General features: G+C 38.2%; 1 protein-coding gene across 1 annotated transcript in view; it reads right to left on the reverse strand.

The window, feature by feature from the left end:
- LOC131066128 (type 2 DNA topoisomerase 6 subunit B-like) overlaps nt 1-21,719 on the reverse strand; it is a 55,430-nt gene extending 33,711 nt beyond the window's left edge. Inside the window, exons 1-5 of the mRNA XM_059210307.1 lie at nt 21,470-21,719; nt 20,989-21,230; nt 18,754-18,873; nt 17,701-17,897; nt 14,064-14,208 (exon numbers count right to left, since the gene is read on the reverse strand). Of these exons, the coding sequence (XP_059066290.1) occupies nt 14,064-14,208; nt 17,701-17,897; nt 18,754-18,873; nt 20,989-21,230; nt 21,470-21,719 (954 nt within the window). The remainder of the gene's footprint in view (nt 1-14,063; nt 14,209-17,700; nt 17,898-18,753; nt 18,874-20,988; nt 21,231-21,469) is intronic.
- Nucleotides 21,720-23,490: the final 1,771 nt, after the last annotated feature.

Here is a 23,490-nt window from a genome sequence, read left to right on the forward strand (position 1 = left end):
CCTTTTTTTATCAAGAGGAAACCATACAGTCAAGCTGAGATAATATCAATCCAGTTGAAATCAAATGATATAAGACTGTTAAACTTTAGGGAACTTGCTCGAAGCCAACCGTCTAACCTTAAGTCCCCTTTGTGTTTCCAGCAAAACACATCAAACCACTAAGCTATCCTACAGTCAAGACCTGACAACCGAAACATTGAGGTAATCCCCATTGATCAATTAAAAACAGCCCTAGGGATTTCCTTATTTCAAGAGAGGATAGGATTATTAGTATTCTATTTTGTGTTGGCCGGATGGGACCGTAGTAATACGATTTCAGACACGTCAACAAAAATCCGATTGCATGTATGCTCTTTCCAACTTGTATACTTGCAAAAATTTTCCCAAGATGCGAAATTGGTCAAAGTCAAGATTTCCCCATTCCCATTTATTTCCCCTCTTTCTCTCGCAAAAATCGTGAAGTGCAAGAGTCAAAGTTCTTCCCCTTTGAAGAAGGAAAAATGTTAGTTGCAGCTGAAAATGATGTTGCCTTAACACTTTTAAGTCTTCATCACAGTATTCCAGGTTGTCCATCAATGTCAGATTTACTGTCATCTCCAATTCCGAAAAAGATGAAGTATAAATATGACAAGTACCAAAACGAAGTTGCGCCTTCCCAAGTTTCCTCTCTTTTGGATCGTATCAGAGATACAGAGATAGGGCATGTGGACATGTCAGAATTTGTCAAGAGGGTTGAGGATCCACAAGATAGCAATATGCAGCGGCTGTTGGACAGCCATATCCATCACGCATCTTCTTTCCCAGTGGCTGCCCTAGAACCTGAATTTGTTCTCGCTTGCGCCCATCACTTTGACAAGGAGACAAGAATCATTAAAAATGATGATGGCGAACCAATAATCCGCCTTGATGCAGACACAATTGAGAAAGTCTTCAGAATACCTCCTGCACCTGTTTACATGGAAATCTCTAAAGAGAGTGTAGTTGAATATTATGTGAAAAGGGAAAAAGATTGCAAACGTCATATCAACAAGTGGATCCATGAGCCACAAGCCACCTTCTCAAGATGGGCTAAGTTGTACCGCTATGACTTCAAATGGGAAATAGGAGACATCATAACCCTCCTCAGCAGGATAATGGGCCTTGAACATTCTAATGTTTTTGAGCCCTAGATGTAACAGTTCATCATGTTCATAAGGCAGTCTCATCATATTTCATGGGGAGAAATCATCAGAGATGTCTTGTGTGAACAACTTTCAACAGTTTCTTCCACCATGACTTTCTACATGAACTCATATTTGGTGTACTTGGCAGCATCGCTTAGGCATTTTCCAGCTCTTTCTACCAAGGGTGATCGCTCGCTTATACCAGTTTGGGAATATTATGATCAGTTGCCTTTGAGACCCAGCAGATTGCATTTCAGAAGAGTTCAAGATACATTCTTCGGTTACTTCATGTGCTAGTTTGACAGAACTCTGAAGAACAAAAGGATATCAGATGAGGCATGGGAAAGGGTGAATGAGTATGGATGCTTGTTTCTACAATTCCCGACCTTCACCTATACGATAATCAGATGCTATAGTGGGCAACCATATATGCTCCCTAGATACCCAACTAATAAGATTATTCTTATGGAGTTGGGAAGACAGATTATGGATGTCCATGCTCATCAGTTCGTCAGACATAAGGTTGGAATGAGAATCTCTACAACAAACCCATTAAAAATTGGTCGGTATTTCTCTTGTCACATCCGTTAAAGCCAAGGCCATGGAGACTGAAATGCAGGAAATTAAGCTCAAAAGGTTTATGTCCAAAGCTGATTTTGATTACCGCGGTATGAAGGAGAAGATAAAAAAATCCTTCGTGCACGTGCATCGCATTGAGGATATCTGGGTAGATCTTTGTACAAAGGTCGAGGTTCTGAAGATGGATTACTGCAGGCTCACTATTGAGCAAGTTGTTGATTTGAACTTGGTGGATATTCCACAAGGGATGATTGACGATGGGCACGTACTTGATCCTGAATATATTTCAAGAAGGGTTGAGGAAGCTCGACTTCCTTTAATCCAATGGTCACACAAGGAGTGCATATCCATTATTGAGAGATTTCAGCCTATCTTGGCTAACACCAATGCTTGGCTGAAAAGTAATGTTGTTAGACTCATAAAAATCAAGATTGGAAAAGAAGATGATTCTACGGGGCCTCTTGGACGTAAGTCTGAGATTCAGATTAACAACAAGGAAGGCGCATCATCTTCAGGCACAAGGATCAAATTGCAAGTTAGTTGGGCAGTAGTGCTTCCTCCTGAGGAGGCGACAATTCGTGGGAAGGAAAAGTCACGGTTTCATGTTCAGGTGATCGATCTGGACAATCCAGAAGAAGGGCAGCAATCTGATGATGCTCCCAAGTCTCCAGCATCGGACTCGCCTCATGAGATCATTCCCCCAATTTCCATTGAGACGCCCCTTTCTCCTCCTGACTTGCTTGTGGATGAATCTCCTCAGAATTGCATTCCTATTTCAACATACGAGCCACCTCCTGATCATCAACAAGAGAGTGTGCTGGAAGTTCCTGAGGATACTCCTGCTTGTATCCTGCTATCAGAGATTGATACCTCCACTTCTGGTTTTGAAGAATTTATGAGGCAATCTTCATGCCCATTGGTAACTGAGCAAACCGTGGTCACCATCCAAACAAATATTCCTCCCAGGATGACCACGGTTATTCAAACAGAAACTATTTCTCCTTTGCCTACAGCTACTACTGAAGGAGAGTTGATGGCTTTACCTCCATGGCTTAGTTATTTTACTCCAAAAAGGAAGAAGCAAGAAATCTCACCTGATGCCTTTGATTATCAGCAACTTAAACAGTCTAGATCCAAGGTTGCTAAAAAGGCCAAGACTATCTCCAAAGTAACTGTTGACAGCAACAAGATGAAGGTAGCTGAAATTGTTGAACCTGTTGTAGATAAGCCACTTGAAGAAATGTCAGTTGCTGATTACAAAGTTACAAGGATACAATTGGGTAAGGAAACGCATGAGGTGATTAAACATGATGCTCAGTTTTCTGTAGCTTCATTGGTACAGCGGTGTGATGAACTTCTAGCAAAGAAAGACAAGCTAGAAGAGGAAAACTGACAACTTATGGCAGTCGTTCATAAAATTACAAAACGTGCTGCTGAAGGGAGTAACCCCACAAGTTCTTCCGGTTCCCAAGAATCAATTCGTGGAGTTGAAAGAGCTACTCAGAAGGTACAAGCATTGGATTCCTGGGTTGATCAGCTTCATGATCTATGTAAACAAGTGATGAAAGACATTTTTCAGATGATGTCTAAGTTGGAAACCGTTGAAGAGAAACTGGATCAGACTTCCGATACTTTCAAAAAGAATCTGGAAAGTGTTGAAGATAGTCTGGCAATCTGGCGTACCATGCCCCAACAACAGTTGAGTGTTCTACACGAGCATGCCACCATCTATTCCAGGGTCATGTACTTAGAATTTGAAGAGTTTCTGGAAAATAAGGCCCTTGTTCTTAAATCCCTCATTGAGGAGATTGGTGATGCAATGAGATTACGGGGAGAAGTTTTCCAAGATATTGTCTCTCATTGTAAAAAGGCCTCTTGCAACATAATAAGTCAGGATGGAGAGCTGATTCCAGAAGAAGAAGTTCTTGCTGATTTACAGATGAGGATTCATAATGAATGGAGCGAACAATTCTCAACCGCTTCAATTCAAATGTTGATGAAACACCAAATCTTTTTGCATGAAATCCAATCCATCATGGAGAAAAACAGCTCTGACTCCTCCGATGCCATGATACCATTGTGAAGACCATGGTTGTTGCCAAAAACACCCATGAACCGGATCCCGATGAACTACAAATGATCATCCAGAAGTTTGAAGGATTCATGTCTTCACGTGCTACAGCTTAAGTGTTTTTCAACACTTAGTTGTATTTTTCCGCATTTGTAATCTTTAGTTGTAGTTTTTCTTTTGACAAGTTACATGTAAAAGTAACTTTGTAAAATGCAAGTTAATTCATTACTTGCACTTTTGTAATTACATGTAAAGCAACTACAAGTTGTGTTCAATTAGGACTATAGTTGGAATAAGTCTTATTTAGTTATTGAAGTCTTAGTTAGTTATTGAATAAGTTTTGGTGGTTTAGAGAATCTCTCAAGTTAGTTAGGATCCTCCCACCTTTTTCTCAAGGCTCCTCTTCTATAAATACTTGAGGGGTCTATTGTAATCTATATCTTTTTGAAAGCAAGCAAAAACTCTGCCAATTTTACAGCAAAGGAGTCTTTGAGCTTTCATGTGTAAATTCAAAAATTGAAAGGAATAGAAAGAAATTGCTCAAGCTTTGACTCTTTGTGCTACATACTTGAGTTTGTGTTCTATATTATCTTTCTTGCAAGTGTTTCTTAAAGAGCTTAATCACATTTGATTTGCAGTCTTTGTGCTACAAGTAGTTGAAGTTAATATAGATTAAACTAAATATTTTGTTGAGAGAAGCTTGAGGTCTTTGTGCTTTCACTTGTTCTTAGGAGAATTTAGGAGTAGATTTTGTGAGAAATAGATGTGAGTCTTTGTGCTTATACTACTTCCCATTATTTTAAGTAGAAAAGAATAAGATATTCCAGTCTTTGAGTTGTTATAATTTGTTCTTGATAGAATTAGTATAGAAAAGGGTAGATAGGACTTCACATAATCAAGTCTTTGAGCTTGATATTGTTGTCCTGTCCCGAAGGAAGTGACGGAAGTCTTTGAGCTTTCAGGAAACTTCATTTCCTTTCTCTCATTTCATTTCAAAAGTTGTTACTGCTATTTTATATCAAATCGCTATCACTTTTTTGTGAAGAGAAAAGGATATTGTCTTTCTTGAAAGAAGAAGAAAGATTGTTGTCCCATCCCATTTTATTTTCAAAGTTGTAGTTAGATAGGGGGAGCCTTCCCTTAATTAGGAGAGTTTTACTCACACACTGTGGTTGAAACCACAATTTTTTATATCTCCCCAAGTGTACAAAATTTTCAACCAACAAGTTGGCTGCCCCTAAGTCCAAATTTCAGTCCAAGCCTTCTTCATTTTAGAAGGACAAGAAGAAATTTTCCCATCAACATAAAAAGTTTCCTTCCTGGATGGATGACGAGCTCCACCAAGAGCTCCGGAGGAAGAATTTGTGCTATTCTTGCAAAGAACCTTGGGCCCTGGGACATAAGTGTCATGGGAAGGGTAATTTACATCAAATGGAGACCTATTTAGCTGATGGATCTGATTCTGAAATCTCCGAACAGAAGACTGAAATTGAGGACAGCGAGTATGAAGAGGCTCCTGAAGGGCCTGAAAGTGAACAAGATGATAGAGGTGTGGTTTCTCAACTCTCGATCCTTCACAAGAATGAGTCCTTTAGAGTTAGGGGAGTGTTGGGAGAACACCGTGTCATAGCTCTTATCGATACGGGAGCAACTCATAACTTCATTGATGAAAGAATTGTTGCTAAGAGAGGGCTAGTGACTGAAGAAGTTGAAGGATTCAAAGTCATGGTAGCTGATGGCTCCACCATTTTATGCAATAGGATAATTCTTCCAACATGTCTTTGAAGTTGGGAAATCACGAGATTCGAGATGACTTCTTTGTGGTGAGCATAAGAGGGGTTGATGATGCAGTCCTTGGCATTCAGTGGCTGAGATCTCTTGGTGAGATCACTCTAAATCTGCAAACCATCAAATTGAAATTCATGTCCGGTGGGAAGAGGGTAGTGTTGCGAAGAATGTCTAATTGTGGTCTTAGAATTGTATCACTGAATAGGATGAAGTGGCTGATCTGCCATGATCAAGTGGAATGGGCAGCAGAGTGTTTGATAATGCCATCAAGTCCACTTGAAGACAAGGGAAGCTATTGTGCAGACATTCAGGCATTAATCACAAAAAATAGTAAGGTTTTTGCGAATCCACCTCTTGGTAGACCTTCTGATTGTATGATCATGCCATCTAATTCACTTGAAGAGAAAAGAAGTTATCCCGATGACATTCAAGCTTTGATTACAAAAAGGAGTAAGGTGTTTGAGAATCCACCTCCTGGTAGACCTCTCAAGCGAGGTACTGAACACGTCATTGAGTTAGAAGAAGGAACTAAGCCTATTATGACAACTCCTTATCAGTACCCAAAGAAGCAAAAGGATGAGATTGAGAAATCCATTAAGGAGCTTCTTGGATGTATTAGGCCAAGCAGGAGACCTTTTGCTTCAGTTGTAGTTTTGGTTAAGAAGAAGGATGGGACCATGCACATGTGCATGGATTACCGGGCACTCATTCAGAAAACCATCAAAAATCGGTACCCCATTCCGAGGATTGATGAGCTACATGGTGCCATGTTTTTCTCAAAGATTGACCTCAAATCAGGCTACCATCAAATCAGAATGAGGGCATCAGATGTTGAGAAGACTTCTTTTCGATGCCACTTTGGGCATTTTGAATTTCTAGTCATGCCCTTTGGCTTGACTAGCGCTCCTGCCACATTCCAATCTTGCATGAATAAGATATTCCATAAGCAATTAAGGAAGTTTGTGCTCATATTTTTTTATGACATCCTCATCTTCAGCAAGTCTTGGGAGAAGGACTTGCAGCACTTGGATGAAGTGCTCAGTATACTAGAGTCCGAATCCCTGTTTGCTAAGGATTCCAAATGTGAATTTGGGATGAAAGAACTGCTCTATCTTGGTCACATTATTAGTGCAGAGGGTGTGAAGCTTGATCCTAAAAAGATAAGGGCTATCGTTAATTGGCCTCCACCTGAAAAACATAACACATTTCAAGGGATTTTTGGGTCTATGTGGTTTCTACCCGAGGTTTGTTAAGGGTTACTCTCAGTTGGCTGCCCCCCTCACGGATCTCACTAGGAAAGGAGCCTTTGAATGGTCAAAAAAGGTACAAGTGATGTTTGATCAGTTTAAGGAGATTATGAGCTCCTGCCCTGTCTTGGCTTTACCAAATTTCACCAAGCCCTTCGAGCTACAATGTGATGCATCAGGAGAAGGTGTTGGTGCGGTTCTCATGCAAGGCAAGCATCCTATTGCCTTTGAAAGTAAGAAGTTGAGAGGAGCTTAAAGGTTATATTCCATATATGACAAAGAAATGCTTGCTATAATGCATGCTCTTGCGAAGTTTAGGCAGTATCTTGTGGGGAGTAAGTTTGTTGTTAAGACTGATCATAACAGTCTTAAGCACTTTATGCACCAAAGGGACTTGAATGAGACAGCAAAAATGGGTGAGTAAGCTACAGGCTTACGACTTTGACATTGAGTATGTCAAGGGAAGGAATGACATTGTGGTCGATGCTTTCTCTCGAAGACCCCACTTGATCTCTTCATGTGAGCTTACAGCAGATTGGAGGGACTTTTTGCTTGCTGATTATGACAAAAATTAGTTTGCAACCAGCATCATTAAGGGTACTTTTCATGATGAAAAGTACAAATTGGTTGGTGAGTTGATTTTATACAAGGGAAGGATCTTCATTGTGCCTGAATCAGCTCAAGGTGAAGATTTTGCAGACCTTCCATGACATTCCTCTTGCTGGTCATCAAGGTTATTTCAAGACATATAGGCAGATCCGAGAAAGATTTTCTTGGAAAGGATTGAAAAATGATGTCTTGAGCTACATCAAGGGGTGTCATACATGCCAAAAGAACAATGATGAGAATACTTTACCAGCTGGTTTGTTACAACCTTTGCCCATTCACAATCAAAAATGGGAAAGTATATCCATGGATTTCATCACAAGGTTGCCACGGGCCATGGGGAAGGATTGTATATATGTTCTGGTGGACAGATTGACCAAGTTTGCTCACTTTTTTGCCATTACCAACTCATTTACAGCAGCTCAAGTTGCTGATGTGTTCTTTCGAGAGATGTTCAAATTGCATGGATTGTCGAAGAACATTGTTAGTGATAGGGACAACGAGTTCCTAAGTACCTTTGGGCAAGAGATTTTCAAATTATGTGGTATTGTGCTCACTCCAAGCACAAGTTATCACCCACAGACTGATGGGCAAACCGAGATTGTGAATAAGTGGTTGGAAGAGTATCTCAGAAACTATGTCTCCGAGCAGCAAAACGCATGGGTGAGATGGCTGCACCTAGGGGAGTATTGTTACAACTCCTATCACATGTCCATCAGAATGTCACCATTCATGGCACTATATGGTTATGAGGCTCCTAGCTTCGCTGATTTGATATTTGGTGATAGCAAAACCCTCAGGCGAAGGATATGATGCAACAGAGTCAAGATATTTTGAGGTCTTTGAGGGACAATCTCCAACATGCACAAAATAGCAGAAGTTGTATGCTGATCAGCAGCAGATTGAGCGCACCTTTGAGGTGGACGACATGGTTTACTTGAGGCTCCAACCTTACAGGCAATCTACTCTCAAAAAGAGTGGAGTTGAGAAATTGAAGCCACATTTCTATGGGCCTTTCAGAGTCAACAGGAGAGTTGGGGAAGTGGCATATGAGTTGGAACTTCCGACGAGCAGCAAGATTCATAATGTATTTCATGTGCCTCGCCTTAAGAAGGCTCTTGGACATAATGTTGTAGCTTCAGCAGAGTTGCCTCCACTTGATGAGGAAGAGTTGGTTTTGATTCCTGAAGCTATCATTCACTTCAGGGAGCGTTCTTTGAGAAAAAAGGTGATCAAGGAGTACATGATCAAATGGAAAAACTTACCGATTGACGATGCCACTTGGGAGAATGAGGAGATTCTGCAGCATCCAGGCTTGCCATTGCTTGAAGGCAAGCAATCTTGGGGAGGGAGTACTGTAATGTCTCCTTCTCAATAGGAGGTAATCAGTGGTCCATTAGCCTATTTTGGAAACCCGTAGGCTAACAAGAATGAGGAATTAGAGTTTCCTATTTTCTAGGAGGATTCTTCGCAGTTTTCAAGGATGTTATGGTTGAAGTTTGGCAGAAATAATTGAGGATTCCTTCTTGGTTTTTCGAGAGCTTCACGGTGGTATAGTATGCATTTTATTCCGGAGTGATTTCTGAACTTACTATTCTTAGTAAGTTGGTGGCAGTTGACTGGATTTTGAGGTTTTTTTGGGTTTTCTGAGCTCTCTCACAAGGTTGGACGAGCATGTCTTTCGGAGATGTTTTCATGACTTACTATTTTTAGTAAGTATCAGTTCAGGCAGAGCTATTTGTGGCAGTCTTGAGTAGAGTTCCAATCCAGTCCAGAATTAGTATTTCTTGTGCTCCAATTCATATGGTTGATTTCGCAGTGATCAATGGGCGATTTATAATTGATTAATTAAATATTATTACTTTATTCTAAAGTTTAATATTTAATTATTTCACTGATTATATTTTGGAGGAATGACTTAGGAAGGAAAATATTATATTATTCATCCTAAGTCACATTTTTATTTCCCTTAGTTGATGGTGTCAAAAATGAATGTGTTTATGCTTTGTAATGTTAATGTCAGAACATGGTGATTTCCTTGGGAAAAGTGCAACTAGGGAGTTTGGAAAGTGGGCACCATACTTGGAGGGGGATATGAAATGAAATGCAAATGAATGAAAGGAAATTTGGGCGCCATTTCATGTGAATTTGAGATTCAAAAATCTATATATACAAGGTGGGGGCGCCTCATTTGGGTATCTTGAAGAAATCATATCGTTATGCTGTCGGAATGGTGAGTGAACTTGAGCTTCGGAGTTGTGGCTCCCTTATTTTTGTCAGTTTCGTAATTGAGACATAGTACCTAGCTGAGTGGTGGAATATTGATGAAGTTTTCAGTGTGCATTTTCAGTTTTCAGTGTGAGGTGTGGTTTTCCTATGTTGCTGGTTTTGGTGTGGCTGAAGCGAAGATTGGTTCATATCTCCCTGCCTGTGCAATCGATCATTCTGGGTATTAGCCTATTGGAAACATATTTGGAGGGCGATCATTGTTCTACTTTGGCTTTTCTTTTGGTGTGCATTCTGATTTTTGGCAGCAAATCGTATTTCCTTGTTGGTTGTACTTTTCCTAGAGCTTCCTTGGGTTGCGTGCAAGTCTCTGGTGGTGTTTGCAATGCAGGTTTGAGATTCTGGTTGCATCGCCCCAGTCTTAGCTTTCATTTGCTTCTATTTTTGTGTCATTCCGTGAAGTGTTGGGTGAGTTATGAGCATAATAATGAATTTGGTAGTGGTCGTTTTTTGCGTGTTATGCGAACAGCAGTTTGTATTTTCAATTTAGTGATTCATGGTGTGTTATTTCTTTATGGGTGTGTTTGAGTTCGCTAATTGCGTTAAGCTTGGAGGAATTCATCGGTATTGTACAGTATAATCTCTCTTTTCTATGCATTGTATCTCTTTATTGTAAGGTTGGATAGTAGTACTAACAACCATTTCTGGATTGTAAGCAACCCCCCGCTGAAAAGTGGAAGAGACTGGCTTGCCGCCTACATTTGTCTCTGTAATATTGTCCTTCCCACTGCACAAGCGGTAGAGTGATTGTAATTTTCATTCATGTCCTCCCGCTGCATAAGTGGTAGAGTTGATTTGTAATTTCTTTGTATTGTCCTCCCACTGCATAAGCGGTTGAATTGAGTTTGTTTAGTAATAAGTCCTCCCGCTGAAATATCGCGGTAGAGTGATTTGTTCTTGAGTGTGTTTTTGTTTACTTGGCTGGTTTACCGCCAAGTTTCCTTGTTTTACCCACTGGAAAGTGGAAGGGGTTGGCTTGCCGCCCATTATTGTAATAAGCATTTTTCAGAAGTTTGCATCTAACGATCCCTTGCCACCGTATGCGCTCACCCTCCCAGCTTGGGCTCTTGGGGATCAAAAGGTGTAGGGTTCCTTTCAACTGATTTAGATTTCATTATTCTAACCCTAACGGGTGTTGGTGTGCTTGTAAATCTGTTTAAAAAAAATAAAAATTGTTGGGGATATTACAATACCCTAACTCAATTAAACTAGGCAAAAGAAAATAAAAAATAAAGATTCAAAATAACCCCATCAAGAAAGCACCACCCACCTAGCAAAACCAATCAAATACAAAAACAAAAATCTCAAAACCACATTCATGGACACCAAGAAAGCTACAATAAAGGGGAAGGAAGGAGAAAGCAAAGAATAAAATGTGGTTGTTCACCTCCCTAGCACTTCCATCCTTCTTTACCCCACCTTAAACCAAGTCCATTCTTGAGCACTAGGGAAAGTTTTCATTTTTCTCTATCCCATTTTTAATATTATTTTGTATTTTTTTGATAACTTCAAGCATTTAACTTTGTGCTTGGAGTAAATTCTTTGATTTTCAATCATAAAATTTAAAACCTTTTTCAGTTTCAGCTTTTCTTTCCTTTGTTAATTCATTTCTTATTGCAATGATGCTAAAAATGTTATGCATGACAAAAAAATAAAGACTAATTAAATAATAGTAGAAGTGCTTTGAGTGAATTTTGGATAATTTGGAAGAGGCGCCACATATATATTTATGTTACAAGGAATTTAAGAAATATAACATGAAATATGAACAAGTGAGATTACGTCACCTAATGTTATGTTAGCTATTAGGAGTTAGTGATGCTAAGAAGCACCCAATATAAACATTTAACTCAATCATATTTCAGGTGAGGTCATGTCACCTAATTTTATGTTAGCTATTAGGAGTTAGTGATACTAAGAAACACCCAATATAAACATTTAAATCAATCATGTTTCTTATGATCAATGCACTCATTAATTAAAAACATATTTTTTTATTTCTTTGAGTTTTAACTTCTCTGATTATACTAAGGTCACGGACCTCTGCAATTAAACATCACCCTACCATCTTCTTTCTTATATGTCCTGATTGGACCAAAATACTTAGCAATATTAATCTGTAAGTCAAGCCCAAGTATTTCATACAACATCCATATTAATATAAGAATAGTGAAGGTATTCTTGTTTATATCAGATTGTGCAATGTTAGCAGATTGTGTGACATTTCTTTTTATAAATAATTGCTCATACCTTTTGTAGAAAAGCTTATCTGTGCATATCTAATAAAGTAGTGTACACAATTACACCAAACATTTGAACTGCTTGCAATCTTGTACTCAGCTCAATCCCAGTATCAAAGACTTCCTTTTATGCTTGGAAGTCATATAAACCACCAACATTAGCAAGTACAACAAACTAACCGTGATTTTTATGTCTAGTAGTTGGGAGGATTGATACCAAATGAGGAACAAGGCACACACAGATAAACATTCAAGCACAACACATATTAATAAAATGCACCTTAGAAATATATGTAGTGAAATTTTCAGTTTCCAATATCAAATCTAAATATACATAAAATGGTAGGTGATTTCTAGGAGTGTGTGGTAAACACGTGGTGAGTCCCATTGATGCTCTAGTCGATATAATACATTTATACAACATTCAACAATAAGGACTGAAATCCGAAAAGGGAATTAAGACAAAATCACAACCCACTCCATGTGACTGCTGAATAGCTTAGCAGCACCTAGCTATGTCAATCTGATAAAATAACGATGTGATTACATAATCCATTACAATCATATCAAAGCACATAGCTTTATTATAATATAAAATCACTTTTTGTTGCACCTTAGATAATTGCAAACTAGGTGTGATCACACTTTTGTTAAGTACATAGAACAAAACCTCTATTTAAACATGTAAATATACTTCACAATTATATACAAATAATTTATAAAATGACATATAATATGGTAGAAATTATACCAGTACATCAACAAATCACTCCAAAGCCAATGTAAATGAAAATGATCAAATATTGTGATACAAATTTCCAATTGTTGAGCCTCGCTTGAGAATAATAAGTATGTTCTAAACAATTTAATGAACAAAACGTTGTATTTGTATGGGCTTGTAGAGAATTGAAGTGAAATTCCATTTTATTTAAGTGCTCAAAATTGTTAGAATGGTATTTAAGTACCCCATGTCCTTAGCAATGATGTTATCTGTTTAAAAAATCTAGATGATAATTCTATGCAAATTGCAGCATGTATTGAAATTAAAGTTGCACCATTCAAGTAAAAATGTTATGGCAAATTTTGTAGATCGGATGATCTTGTCTTGAGTTTACTCTTTTCAAGACAATGCAAGACCTTGACACACACATCTTTTGGTATAAGACTAATCGATAACATTAGGCTGTTGCATATCAATGAATAAATGAAGAAAGCTGGAGATTAAGGAAGAAAGTTAGATATTCAAGGGATTTTTCAAATTTATGCTTGACTAATACACAATAGGATGAATGCACACCAGTCTCATCTTGACAATGCAATAAGACGACTAAAATCTGATGTGTAGGGCCAGCCAACACAATCTATAAAGGGTATGACTAGCCAACCTGTGGAGATGTTTACCATAGACAGCATTAATTGCATTTCCTAGAATGTTCACCTAAACATAGTACATTTATAAAGAAATTAATGAGTGAGTTAATGGATTTGAAGAGCATGATTGTCTTATGGCTAACCAACAATGAGGTCAGACCCCTTAGGAATGACCCAATTAGCATTGAAAATCCAAGTTCAAGGGTTACAACTTACCATACATAATAGATTATGAGTGAAGTAAAGCTTTACTATCAGATGGTTGACCTTATCAGGCTCACCATATGAAGAATGTGACCATACTGTCCTTTGAAGAGCTCTAAAACCATCATTAATGCATCACTAGTTAAATGAAAAGAATGTACTTGAAATGAAAAAAGACCAAAAAGGAATTCTAATGTAACCATCATGACTAAACAGAAGATCACGATTTGAATAATGTGCAAGAAACTTGCATTCTTAGTGCAACCTTCTAAAAGATTATTTTTGTTCTCACAGTGGTAACTTGTTTGATGCATTATGTATATGTGAACCATAATGTTTTAGGCATTTAGAGTGTTCGCTATTCCATATCACATATATGATATAAGAATTTAATTTAGTCAGGCCACTAGCTCATATGCATTCAAAAACAAGAACCATGACAGTCCACAAGTAGTATAAGCAAGAAACCATCTTGATATGGTACATTTTTTTGGAATAAATTAACTACCTTTGCCTTTATGGTTGATTCCGTTGAGCAAGATTTGTTTGTATCTTTAGCAATTTCCAAAACAAGCACCACTTCAAAAACAATTTCCATCTTTGTATTGGCTTCTAGACTGTAAACTGATCCTCTCCCAACCTTGAAACATTCCCTACATGCATTAAACATGTTAATAAGATAAACTAATGATTATTATATATTTTTCATAATTTTTTACTAAGGTTATCATATCCATTAGCTCAAGTCACATTTTTTTATGATAATATTTATCAAAGATTAGTATGAAAGTTATGGTGAGAATGTACCGTCAGTGTACTAGTTTTTAGCAATAAAGCATGTACATTGTATACATTTGTGTTTAACAGAAGTATTTATGAAGGAAGATAACACTTTGCAAAGTCTTTACACATTGTGGCTCCCTTTGATACTTACATACACTCCATACATATTTAAGTTCTTGTAGAGTTTCCATTTTACCCTATGTTCTTAACATACATGGGCCCTCCCATAGAGCTAAATGTAGTTTAGCTGCATTTACTGTAAGCTACTTGCATGCAGGATTATATACTCAGATTATAGCGCATTTATATTGTAGTTTTCCATGTGCAATATCCAATCTGCATTGAAGACAGAAAAAGAAACCAAGAAACCTAGGAAGCGACCATAATAAGTATGTAGATAAACTACAATAAATAAGCACACAGATATGGAACAACAGTCTGAACTTTAAGAACCTAGAAGTAGGAGGAAGTTATCCACAATGGTGGTAAACAGAAATAGATATTCGAGCCATAGTGAAGCAGCATATATAGCCGTAACCAGTTCAAGTGAAGAGGGTTTGAACTAACTTTAAGGATGCAGTAGATATGTATTCTCTTTCGTACTACATGCATGATAAAAAGGAGCATCATTTAAAAGATTGTAGAGAACATGAATAAAAAGGGAATGGTACTTAGGAAGGCCAAACAGTCCTCTTCCACAATATGGAAAGGAAGTTTGGATATTTCATCCAGAGTAATGTTGATCCAGCTTGCCAATGATATATTTGTGAACTGACATGGGTGGCAAATCAAGATACTTGTGAAAGTTTAAATTACTGGTATTCCCTACTACTTTGAAAGGGAGTGCAATCAATTGGTTTATGTCTGTGGATGCAATTTAATGCAAGATAAGGCAAGAGCTGAAAGATGCTCTCTAGCAAGAATTTAAATCCTTGAAAAGCAAATTGAAGATACATCCCAAGATAAATAATACAAGAAAAAGCAATCCATGGAATCAATGAGAGATATGAGACGTGATTGGATTACTATAATGCCCTCTTTCAGAAATACTGCCAAGGAGAAGACCTTTAGCCTATTCCCATTTTCCTTAGGCTAAAAGGAAAAGCAAGGGAAATAATTTTCAATATTATCTTGAGTTGGGCCCAGCAATTTTAAATTTAAGAGGCAACTTAAATCATATTACTATTAAAATAAAAAATATTTCCAACACTAACAAAATAGAAAGTATTTTTGAATACTTAATATAAAGTAAAATTTAAAATATTTATTAATACTTAAGGAAAATGATCCCAAGGACCCAATTAAGGCGCTACAAAAGGAGGGTGCCTAGATTCAGTTGCATCATCAAGTTTTTGACAACATCTTGCTATCCAATTTTCAAAATTTAAGCCTTGTTTTCAACTTGGCTTACAAGGACAGAAACTCTTGGCTGATTCAAGGATCTTGGAGGACGAAAAACCCTCACCTCCAACATTGGCAATTCCATTCCAGAGATGCATGTGTGCTAATTGGATCATTTTTAGATTTCAAGGCTTTTATTGCATAATTCAGAGTTTCAAGAGTTTTTTCATCAGTAAGGCTTGCTAGATCTTGACCACCATCACTTGGGAGAGGTCGCCAAGTTTCCTTTTGATGATCTGAGGATTTTGGAAACGCTTTGCTGTTGCACCAACTCTTTTCAAGGGCTCCTTTCTATTTTGAATTGTTTTATTTGTCGATTGCCCTTGTTGAGGAGCTGCACCATCATTTTTGGAGGGTGATTAGGGCAGCAACAATGCAAAACATCATAGCAAACCTTTAACAGAAGAATTAACATATTGCCAAACATATCAGAAATTGTGATAGCAAAAACCTTCTTTGCATGTTTATTGCCTTGATTATGTGTTGATTTTGTTGGGCGAATTTGAAAAAAAATGGGGTTGGTTGTTACAGTTTTCCTCTCTATTATCTGTGAATTATCTTGCCTTTTTTCTATGTGAAAAGTTCCAATTCCTTTCCGGTTGGCATGTTTGCATCTCAATCTTGACTCTGCTACAATCAAATTTCAGGGGGAAAAAGAAGGCTCCCTGTTACAACCATTGTGAATGTGGTATTATATTAAATTGGTATAGAATCTATTATTTCTGACCACCAGTCTTAACAAGTCTATTTGTCCATTATTTTTTATGCCGGAAGTCTATTTGCAATCCCCAACTCATGGCAGGTAAGGAAATTGGGTAAATTCCTTCATTTAGCCTTTAAGAAATTTAAATAACAGAAGAAGCATGGCACTATAGCTGCAAATGTCCATTTCTGAATTTGGCATTTTTTTAATAGCATCCAAGACATGTTAATGGTTAAAAAACCCATCTTATTGAACAGATTGAGGGATACTTGTTTTCCATGTAGCCCATAGAGTATTAACTCTCCCCACATCATATATTAGCAATAGGTATATAAATAGGGGTCTATGCCCTTTACCCATCCAACCATTTTCATTTTCATTCAGTCTTCTCTATTTATATCCAGTATATTGTTCTTTGGTTCCCTAAAAGATTCTGTATGATTATGTTCTTGTGTTGCTATTCTGTGGAGTTTTTTGTTGATCATGGGACCCTGCACTTGATTCTCACAAGGCAGGAACTGCATCAAATTGGGTCCCCATTTTATGGTTTGCCACAAATGTGATCAAGTATTCAATCTCAAGATTCGGAACATGGATTTTCCCATGGTAAAGTTCATACCAAGAAGAGATATGAACAAGATAGTGATTTCATTCAATTCTGATGATGATGATAAAAATCGAGTAAGTAAGCGCTTTGATGGAAACAAAAAAGAAAGATTGTAAAGGAGCAGGTGGCATCCCAGTATTTGTATCCAATGGGTAAGAAAATTGTTTTTATAAAAGCAACAATTGGGTGTTATATTTATATTTATAATAGTTTATCCAGTTAACAAGAGCATGCTCCAAGATTTTACATAGGTTATCGGCAGTCCTAAGCAAATGAACAACCCAGTGAGACCTTAGATAGTCCACTTTTTTATTGTTTAGATTTATTAATGGACTTGAGAATTCAATGTCTTTTAATTTGGTTCCCATTTGAAAAAAGAGCAATCTACTTTAACCAAATAAAATTTGAAATGTGCACTGGAAATTCAAAAGAATGACTGATTTCACATGTTCTGAAAATCACTTTGCTTTCTACAGAAGCAATCAAAACCTCAAAGAGTTTTTTTAAAGAACCAACAATTTCCTTGTCCTCCACCCTTCCTCAAGTTGATACATCAAATCCCATTTCTGTTTGACCACTATAACAAATACTATAAATGTTATATAAAAACAACCTTATATTAAATTATTTCCTTTTATATGAGTAAAATACCTGAAAGCAAGAGGTCCTTGTACTTGATTATCCAACTTTTGCATGTTGTTGATTCTATAGTCAACAGTACCTTTGGCTAGGCGGTCAATTTTTGACATTGACTTAGGTAGAAGGATACCTTCATTCCACATAAATATATTCTCACAACAAGTTTCTGAATTATCAAAAGGTTCAAGGCACAAATCAAGTGCAATAGACTGCAAAATATGTCAAAGTGTAAGTATTTATCAGGAATGACTTGTATATACTTCCAATTCAGATGTAGCTTACTGTCTTACATGCTATCACTATTAAAATATTGAAAAAAATGTTTTAAACAGAAAGTATGCATGCTGACAGAGTACAACCATTTTCCCTCTTAACTAACATTTGTTGCCATATCTCTGATATACTTTCTTTACATTTTGCGAGGATTAACCATCCAATAGGAGAAGGAAGACCCTTATATATACCAGAAATAAATAAAAGAGAACAATCCTTATTATCTCCTAGTTAAATTGATATTGACTTTGGTAGAATAAGACCTTCATCTAAAAATTAGAAATATCAAACTTTTCTAGGTACAGGTGCAATAGGCTGCAAAATATAGTGCAGTTTAGGTATCTATCAGCCATGATTTGTATATTTTTCCACCCAACATGCAATTTATGATATTATATGTTATCCATTTTTATAGAATTTGAAAAAATATATTCATCTGATTCCTAATCTATTGCACAATTTATTTCTGTTATGGAAATGGAAGACAAGAATCTATTCAAGGTCAACTTGATTATATGTAAACAAAACCAACATAGCTAAGTGGCTTACTATCTCCCATATTTTCTATGATAAAGTCATGATGATTTGCATTACATATACTCTAATTGGCTGAAACATCTTTCATTTATGGATTTTAATAGAAATGAACAAAAGCCAGAAAAAAAGATATCATTTCCATATCTTCCTAATATTCTTTCAAGCTGTTTCCTCCTTTCTTGCAAACTTGGTTTTGTTTGATGGTGCTAGTATAAGTATGGGTTACGGTCTTTTTAGTAAGTCAAACCCAATCACGCAAGGTGACTCTTGCTGCTGACAGTTCCAGCCATAACAATAAGATATTTTTATGAGTTCTAAAACAGTATGTATACATACAGTGATGGAACCTGTTCTCTGAATCAGACTTTCTAATGGCTGCAACCACAAATTGAAAAAAGTGCCATGAATTAGAATACAACTCAAGAAACTTGAAGTTGAACAAAACTTTTGTGAGAGTCAAGGAATAAGTTTTAGGCTTATCAAATCATGGCCATGTCCAAAAACTTCAAACTGGATTCTTGAATTGAGAGATGTCAAATCCAACTGAAGTCGTGATGATGACATGAATTTATTTTACTGACTTTTTTGCAACCAAGGTAAACTCGGGAAGGACATTGATTCATTAATCAATCCAGATGAGCTACTCTCTTAAATGGGCATTGTGCTCCAGGCAAATTTTTGAAATTTGTGACCTAGCAAAACAAAACTCAGCAGACCCAATTTTGACTGACACTTGGTGACTGAGAAAAAATGTGACAAAATTTAGCACATAAAAAAAATACTCAATTTCATTAACTCAGAAAAACTTGGTGTAGGCAAGCAAATGAGCGATTTTCTCAGCAATAAGATGTTCCGGTGAGCAATTGCAAGTTGCATAAGTACTCAGCAAGTTTTCAATCTAAAGTTCCAGCTTTCAATTCAACAGAATAACTTACCCAATGTAGATCTCATTTGTACAAGAATCAATGATATTCTAACTTAACTTTGTGGAGAATCAACTGATTGTAGAACAGGGCCACAAGAAATGCACTGTGCAATATATTGCAGCTTCTAATATTAATTTGCAGCAAGCTTTTCTTAAACATGCTAGAACTTGTGTTAATGTTGACCTTGAAAAGAAAAAAACAAGATTATACTAGTTGGAACAGTCTCAAAAGCAGCCAATAGATTGTGAGAATGTGCTTATTATATATATAAAGTTACAATGACAAAAAGGAAACCTTTTTCAAGCATGTCCAGAGCTAAGCAACCTAAGATCAAGGATAATCCCCCTCACCCTGCTTTCTCAACTCCTGCTCCTTCACAGGAGTGCCCTATAAAAACTGACAATAGAAAGGCGAAGGCTGTTTCTCACCCTGATTCACAAAGAGAACAAACAAATTCCTATGCTGTTATGAAACAGGGAAGGGCCCATCCTCCTCATATTCCAAGAATCTCTGCCGCCATTTTCTTCATGTGATGCAGTCGTCAAAGTTTCAAACTAAGTTGGTCACAGATAAATACTCTGAGTTGGAGATAAAATTAATACGATACTCTCAGTTTACAACAGAAATTAAGAAAACAACCACAAAGAAAGGGTTACAAGAATAAAGAAATTGCCAACAAACTTATATGGTAACATTCTTCATTTGTGGGTGATAAAAAAGATATAAAATGATGAGGGTTTGTGTTGATTATGTAAGGCCTACCTATAATGTCCTCTTGTTCAATCTAGATGTTCAAGGAAGTTCTATTAGCCTATTTTATTCCCGCGGGTTAATTCGGAGAATTGGAAAGGGAATAATTAAATTAAGTTGCCTTAAATTAATGTTGCGGCCAACATGTATGTAATTAATTTTTATAAAATGACTTAAAGTCAGATTCTAAAAGAAAAAATAAAATGAAGTCACTTTATGTGGGCCTAAAAGATTATAATTATAATAAAAGATGAATTTAAAACAAAACTTCTGAAAAGTTTTGTTGAAGGTTATAAAAAAAGATGGAGGAGCTCATTTACACATCTTAAGGCATTTTCATATTTTTCATTTGTGAAGTTTGGACTGTCTGTTCAACTCAAAACCCTAGGATGAAAACCCTAAGGGTAATTTGTCATTGGAAATGAAAGATTGCATCCTAGTCAAATTGGAAGTGGATTCAGAATTTCAAATAGATTTCAAAGTTGCATTTAAACAGAGAAACAAAGATTTTGTTGCCAATTGCAAGTTCCAAAATGGGGCATGTAAAATGTGTGATGTTGCAGTCTCATAAACTCGTCCATCCGGTCCACCAAGGGGGATGCCCAGTCATACACCACCCCATTCCTTAGTCCATTCATGAGGACAACCTGGGCAATGGCGATGTCGGATGCACCACATCGAGAAATAATCCTATGGCATGGTGGGGCATGTAAAATGTGCGTTGTTGCAATCTCATAAACTCGTCCATCCGGTTCGCCAAGGGGGATGCCCAGTCATACACCACCCGATTCCTTAGTCCATTCATGAGGACAACCTGGGCAATGGCGATGTCGGATGCCCTACTTGCCCCTATGAGACGACTCTTCAATACATCCAACAAGCATTTCCACTCCCCTTCGCGTAGAGAAGTCTTCTTCATCCCTCTGCCCTTGCTTGCATGCTTCAAGTTATCGTGTTCCCTTTGCGTGAGATCGCTGCGACACATTAACTTCAAGAGCATCTCTTTGAAGTTGGCACTAGGTTTCTGATTCTTGTCAATTTTCTTTCCTTGAGACCCTGGAATGCCAAAAACTCTCGTAAACAGTTTTGAGGCAAATGAAACCACAATCTGGTGGTGTTCAAATTGAACACTGACTACCGCTGATGCTTGTCATACGCGTGGATCATGCTTCTGAGCACTACCTCAAAATTCTTAATACAAAAGATGGGCATCCGGATAGCCCAATGCACCTATGCATGTCTCAACTGCTTCTTGATGGCATCGTCGTGGGGCGTCTCGAACCACCACTTCCTACAATCAGCCCCATTCAAGCCCTTGAAAGTGACTGTCTCAAATGTTACCTCGTCTTTTGCCGCCATCTGTATCTGCACTTTCGAACTAATTTTATGAGCCTTACTCTTTCTGTTGTCTCCCATGTTGCCCCTTACTTTGATACCTAAAGGCAAAATCCGAATAGCTTTCTTGTTGGCAGAGGGTGACGGCACTGTAGCAGGTAGCTGCTGCTGCAACTGTTTTTTCCAACTTTTTCCTCTACTGGGGTCCATTAACTGCTTTCTGTTTTGTCTCTTGTGCTTTTAAATATTAAAAGAAATAGGGTTAGGGAAACAATCTCAACAAGAGCTTACTCCCCTCAATACGTGGCTGCCTTAGAATGCTAACCCAAATCGATCCGTCACCATGTCCCACGGCTTCCAACTACGAATTCCCATGATACACAAACTCACCTTATAGCGCGCGCCGCTAAACACTTCTGACAATTAGCTAATACCGTGAGAGGCCCGCTGTTGATTGATCACTTCCGGACGGCTGCTGGTAACTAAACCTTTCGTATGATTACCTCCCAATGAAACCCTACTATATAGGGCTAGCTCAGCACTTCATACGGAACATTCCACCGCAAATATTCTTATGGACGATGCTTTTGACGCCCTGGAACCCTCTAAAGAAATCCGTCGGGAAGAAACGATACCGTCGGGGAGAGATGATACCTTCGGGAAGAGGTGATATCGTGGCCTCGTCGCCGTACTCCTCCACCGTACGGTTACTAAGTGTATACCGCACGAGAAATTGTGAACTAGGCAACCCGATACAAGGGCCGAAGTGATCCAGGCCACACAATAAACCTCCTTTACAAATCTCCCCGCATATTGAAAATAGTTTTTTGATTTATCGGCGATGGAGGTCATCGCACGAGCAGGGCCCATCATACGGTGATCACCACCGCACGGGAGCGGCTCCACCGTACGGTGAACACCGCACAGGAGCACCTCGGCTCCACCGCATGGGAGCACGCGGCTCTACCATACGGTGAACATCGCACAGGAGCAAACGGCTCTATCACGCGGTGATCACCACCGCACGGGAGCGACGGCTCCACCGAACGGTGTTCCTTTTTTTAAAAAAAAACAAACAACTTTACCTAAATATGTCCACCAGAAGATTTTGGGTCGATCCGCTGCCTGCGCTCATGATATGGCTTTAATTTAGACCCATTCACAACCTCCACCACTTCTCGACCATCTAAGGTCCATAACTTGATTGACCCGTTTTCAACCACCTCTCGAACTTTATATGGCCCTAACCATCTTACTTTGAATTTGTTGGGTTTAATCTCATTGTGCCCATTGTACTTCAGCACCAATTGTCTCGGAGTGAGCCTCATCCTCTTTAAGTGTCTGTCATGCCACATTTTCCTGCGTTGTTGGGCTGCCTTGGTGGCCCACTAAGCCATCATCCTTTTCTCGTCCAATTTGTTCAAGGCATATAACCTCTCTCTTAGGCTCTCCATATCCCCCAGTCTATTCTCGATTGCAATACGGAGGCTTGGCACCATAAACTCAGCTAGCAAAACAGCTTTCGGCCCGTACATGAGTTGAAATGGCATATGGCATGTGGTTACTTTGTAGGTGGTGCAGTAGGCCCACAAAGCAGAGGGTAACTTTTCTTCCCAGTCTTCTCCCTCGACACCACACGACTTATAGGTCACTCCGACTAGAATCTTGTTGGAGCTTGCCCATTGGCTCGTGGGTAATAAGGGCTGGACAACGAGTGAAAAATTTTGAATTCAGTCATGAGTAGTTTGATGATGTGGTTCACAAAGTTTCCACCCCTGTCACTAGTCAACTAGATGGGGATGCCGTATCGTGCGATTATCTGTTCATAAATGAACTTTGCAGTACTCAAGGTTGAGTTGTCAGGCAAGGCTCATGCTTCTACCCATTTGGTTAAATACTTTGTGGCTACCACAATGTAGCAGCACCTCCTAGCACGACTGGCCTTAAGTGGCCCAATAAAATCCAGCCCCCAATGCTCAAA

The sequence above is a fragment of the Cryptomeria japonica genome, chromosome 1, assembly GCF_030272615.1.
Source record: "Cryptomeria japonica chromosome 1, Sugi_1.0, whole genome shotgun sequence".
Taxonomy (NCBI): Eukaryota; Viridiplantae; Streptophyta; class Pinopsida; order Cupressales; family Cupressaceae; genus Cryptomeria; species Cryptomeria japonica.